The 5,033-nt window shown below is 47.8% G+C and overlaps 1 protein-coding gene across 2 annotated transcripts in view; it reads left to right on the top strand.

The window, feature by feature from the left end:
• Nucleotides 1-5,033, top strand: part of LOC110301864 — a 15,989-nt gene that overhangs the window by 8,718 nt on the left and 2,238 nt on the right. For both annotated transcript variants that reach the window (XM_021172552.2, XM_021172553.2), the window contains 6 exons: nucleotides 983-1,121; nucleotides 2,092-2,245; nucleotides 2,768-2,941; nucleotides 3,625-3,763; nucleotides 3,850-3,968; nucleotides 4,275-4,415. In XM_021172552.2, coding sequence (XP_021028211.1) covers nucleotides 983-1,121; nucleotides 2,092-2,245; nucleotides 2,768-2,941; nucleotides 3,625-3,763; nucleotides 3,850-3,905 — 662 coding nt within the window. In that variant the 3' untranslated portion in view covers nucleotides 3,906-3,968; nucleotides 4,275-4,415. The remainder of the gene's footprint in view (nucleotides 1-982; nucleotides 1,122-2,091; nucleotides 2,246-2,767; nucleotides 2,942-3,624; nucleotides 3,764-3,849; nucleotides 3,969-4,274; nucleotides 4,416-5,033) is intronic.

The raw sequence follows: 5,033 nt of genomic DNA, 5'->3' as shown, positions 1-5,033 counted from the left end.
TCTCTCTCTCTCTCTCTCTCTCTCTCTCTCTCTCTCTCTCTCTCTCCTGCTACCTCTCTTTGTTGCTACAGACAATTCTTTCTCTTGCTATTCTAAAACATTCTCCAGATAGCTCCTCTCTTGCAGATCCTAAGCCCAGTCTTTTATTTTACATATCAACCCAGTTATTTACCCAGATTCCATTTGATTATCCTATGAACCAGCGTCCCATAACCCCAGCCCCTAAGTTTTTAGGAGATGGCAAGCACACATTTTCTTTTAACATTTCGAAAGAATTCAGAGACCTGCCCGCCTCTGCTAATCACAGACCAGCATAAACTAGTTGGGTGGGAACCCAACCTGAAATTACCATTTCTACTACACTTAGGTCTAAATTAGCTCTGTCCCAGGCTGAGCTTGAACTCAGGAATCTGTCTGCCCTTGTAAGTACAAACCAAAAAATGTACTGGGTGGACTCTCCTGTGATCACCACTCCCTAATCTCTTTTTCTCCATCTTAGTATCTCTTTTTCTGACAAGCTGGCTCACAGCACAACCGCTTTGGGTTCTTTAGATTCATGAAGCCCCTCATATATATTGCATCCTCATTTTTTGAGAAGTTATATATTTTTGAACCCAGCCTTAAGGGCTGTCCTGAAGGTCCCAGTGTTTACCATTTTGCTGACACTAACCACACCTTTGCCTCGCAGACACATGCTGTCTCTGATTGTCCTGGCTGGAGGAAGGTAAAATATGTACATTATTATACAAATAAGCCTTATGCCCATAGCATCTATCAACAATCATGGAGGCCCATGCCTGCTGGCCCTGTCCCAGGGGCAGGAACCATGTCATTCTGTCCCCACCAGGGCCATGCCAGACCCGGCATTGTATAAAGCAGGCATGGTGATTGATGCAACACCTGTAATCCCAACGCTTGAGAGGTAGACGAAGGAAGAGCAGAAGTTCAAGTCCGCCCTCAGCTACATACACAATACTTCCAGGTCACACCCAGGGCAGAAGAGCAACACCAAGAGGACAGCTGAGACATGTGGAGTATGACAGCCAGGACCAGGACACCCAAGTCCTAGTGTGGAGTCATGCCCTCTTCCCCGGTCTAGACAGGAGCAGTCAGGGAGTCATGTGAGTAGGCAGAGCTGAGACCGAACTCATGCCCAGGAGGCAGGGCTGTGTGGGTGGGAGTAGGGAAAGGAGGGGCCTATTTCCCAGGCGCAGGTACTATAGGAAGTCCCCCATCCGTCACCTCAGAGAAACAACTCTTTAGTAGAGCAAAGGGCTTGTTCTTCAGGAATTTTAGACTTCCCTCTAGTTCAACTTTAACCTGACCTTTGATGTCACCTGAGATTTGAGCAAGGACAAACTGGTAGGGGAGTGAGGATCCTAAATTCAAGGTCAGCCCTGTCCCTTGTGCATTCCTGGAAGACATAAGTGCCCCCCACCCCCACCCCCACCCCCATGCAAGCTAGGAAGACCCAGGCTTACTGGTCTCATGGGAGTACAGATTATCTTTGACCTGCTATGGCCCTCTATGGCCCCTGACAGTCCTTTACCTCATCCCTACCCAGTTAGGAAGCCCGCCTTAAACCCAGAGACATTACCATATGCCTTGCAAGTGTCCCACAGCTGTAGATTGAAGAGGTGATATCCATCTCAAAGTGACCCGATCACGAGTCTAGTGACAAAAGAAGCCACAAACTTCCAAACAAACTTCCAAACTCCCTTTCCCCCAACCCCCTATCTCAAGCTGCGGCCCCTAGGTGCTGGGGGTCGGGGGAGGCAGTGCGTTCCCTGTGCTCCTAACCTGTGGCAGCAGGTGACTCGCTCTCTCTGCTAAATCACAGCATGAGAACTGAGAAATACGAAAAAGTAACATAAAATAAATTTAATTTTTTTCTTTCTAGAGAAGCAATAAAGAAATTCTCACTTGAAAGTACCCGAAAATAAATTGTTTCATTTAGGCAGACCCACAAACAGAGAGCAAGGAGGCAAGCCCACGTCACGTCACGTCATGGGGCCCTTCTGTTCAGGTCACCTGGGCTGGCTCAGGGGGAGGGAGAGCATCCCCAGTAGAAATCTTCTGTTCCCTGTGCAGCCAATCCGCCCAGCACGTGTCGAGGCAGAAGGGAATGGTATCTGGTTGGTGGTCTATGACCCACGCACATCATGAGACAAGCCAGACAAAGCATGGGACAGCCTTTGTGGGGACAAAGAGAACTGCCAAGTTTAATGATGCTACAACAGCCAGGGTAAAGTGTGCAAGCTTTCCTATCAAGAGGTAACCAGGGCTGGGGCTCAAATGCCAGTGTTTACTTAATAAGCGTGAAGCCCTAGGTCCCATTTTCCAGTACTCTAAGAACCGGGTCTAGTGGTGAGTGTCTGTGGACTCAGCACTTGGAAGGTGGAAGCAGGAGGGTCAGAAGTTCAAAGTCATCCTTCCTTGACTACAAATTGGCTTGCTTAAGCTACAAGATACTGTGAAAAAAAAAAAAAAAAAAAAAGTCCAGAACTTGGCAGGCAGATAGATCTCTGTGAGTTTGACACCAGCCTGGTCTACAGAGTGAGTACCATGACAGTCAGGCTACATAGAGTTATCCTGTCTGGGAAGGGTAGGGTCCTAACTCCTCCGTCAGGGGAAAGAGAACAATGGGGCCTGCTACCCCTTGGATTCTCTTGGGAAATGCAGAAACGCATTTCTGGCTTTCTCTAGTCCACAGCCACTCCGTGCTGCCCAGCTGACAAGTGCTGTTAAAGCTGTCACTCTTTCCCAGATGCCCTCTCTGCCACCTCTCAAGCTCCTGGAGAAAAAAAGGAAGAGTAGGTGTCCCCCCAACACAGCTGGGGTCTTCCAAGGCAGATTACAATCCGAAGTGACCAGCAAGCAGATCTTCCAAGACTGGAGAACTCAGTCCCAAGGGCGCTTTGGAAGCAACGAAAAGCTCCCGGTAGGAACTGCAGAATCTTAAAAACAAATACATATTTTCTGTATTATTTTATTTTATATGCATGGGTGTTTTGCCTGCATGTATTATATCTGTGCAATGTGTGCCTGGTGCCTTTGGAGGCCAGAAGAGGCATCAGATCCCCTGGAACTGGAGTAACAGACATTTGTGAGCTGGCAGCCAGGTAGTAGGTGGCTTTACCAACTGAGCTAATATCTCACTTGCCATCAGAGCAATTTTGAACAAGACTATTTCCTAACCTTGCTTACTAAGCACTAGAGATCCCATTTTTATATCTATTATTATTATTAATTATTATTATTATTACACATATGTGTATGTGTATTTATGTGTGTCCATGTGCGTGTGTGTTTGTATCTGTGTGGGAATATATACATTTGAATGCAGGTGATCTCAGAGGCCAGAGAAGCCTGATCCTCAGGAGCCGGAGTTGGATGGTTTGTAAGCTGTTCAATGTGGGTGCTGGGACCCAAGCTCATGTGTCCTCTGCAAAAGACACACCTACTCTTAACCACTGAGCATCTATCGAGCCCTAGAGATCCCATTTTTACCTGGGGCAGAATAAAGTCCTTGTGATTTCTTAACTAACAAATGGGCTCAGAATGTGATGCAGAGAAGGAGGGGAGTTTGTCTTTTATCAGCTGACTCTGTCCCTGGGTTCACAGGAGTCATCTGAGGATCAAGTCAACACGAAGGTAGCATACATGCCCTTGTTTTCTGAAAGAGTGAAGTTTGTAAGCCCCAGAACAGTTGCATCAAACCTGAGACAAACACATTCTCAACTGAGTAAGAAAAGCCAAGCAGGTAAGACGGTGAGCCCCAGTCACCCCCAGGCACGGCAGTGACTCAGCTCCATCTTGGACCCATAATCTCTCTGCCTGCTTTCCCAGGTCAGCTCCAGAATTTGGCCTCACAAAAGGAACATCTGGAGAAAAGGACTGCCTGAATAAATTCTGGGAAATCACAACAGAAGCCTGTAATCCCAGCACTCCGCTGAGGCAGGACTGCTGTAAGTCCTAGGCCAGCATGGGCTGTAGTGTGAGACCCTGTCACACAGACAGAAATTCCAGGCATGATGGGACACAACTGTAATTACAGCACTTGGGAGGCAGAGGCAGGAGGATTCCTGTACTATTTAGGGAGTTTGAAGAAAGCCTGGGCCACATGAAACCCTGAGGGGTTGGGGGAGAAAGAGAGACAGAGGCAGAGAGACAGAGAGAGACAGAGAAGAGACAGGGCCTGGGTGGGGAAAGAGCGGGAAGGAGGAAGGCAAGTTAACAAGCACACGGTCTTTAAAATAACTACCTCATCCTAGACTCAGCTTTCAGCCCAGTTGCTGCCGCTTGTCAAATGTCTTGGGATGCTAGCAGAACAACGATGAATTGTTTCTTGGGGAAGGGAGGCGGCTCCATTGTCCCAGAAGGGCAATTGTGTTCCAGAAGACCTGAGAAGAAAGGTCAGTAATCTTTGTAATCATGAGGCAGTAGCAAAGCACCCAGGCTTCGCAAGTCAGCCCTACCCATGGATTAGCCTCTGCTCAAGCCACTGGAGTGGCTGCTCCTGCTCTGGTTCTCTTTGTAAACCCAGATTTAAAAATCCACACACCATAACCCTTTTAGCACATACAGCTCTGTGGCTCATTGCTTAAATCAGTGTGGTAGTGGTACCCACTTATAACGCCAGTGCTTGGGAGGCTGAGGCAGGAGGACTACTGTGATTCCAAGGCCAGCCTGGGCTACACAGCAAAACTGTCTCAAACAAAACAAAATTAAATTAAAAAAAAAATTAGGCCTAAACCTGAAGATAGAGAAGAAGGCACAAGATGAAGTAGAGGACAAAGGGGTCTTAATTTCATAAAAGAAAAAAAAATGGGGGGTGGGAGGGGGTCCCGGGGGGGAGGGCGCTTTGCTGCACAAGCTTGGTGATCTGAGTTTAAGTCCTGCAGCCCATGGTGGGAGGAGAGACCTGACTTTCCCAAAGTTGTCCTCTGATCTTCACATATATGCATGGCATGTCCATACCTGCATACACACACACACACACACACACACTACACACACACACACACACACAC

The sequence above is a fragment of the Mus caroli genome, chromosome 9, assembly GCF_900094665.2.
Source record: "Mus caroli chromosome 9, CAROLI_EIJ_v1.1, whole genome shotgun sequence".
Lineage (NCBI taxonomy): Eukaryota > Metazoa > Chordata > Mammalia > Rodentia > Muridae > Mus > Mus caroli.
The sequence above is the reverse complement of the archived record's forward strand: the minus strand, read 5'-3'. Positions and strand labels throughout refer to the sequence as shown.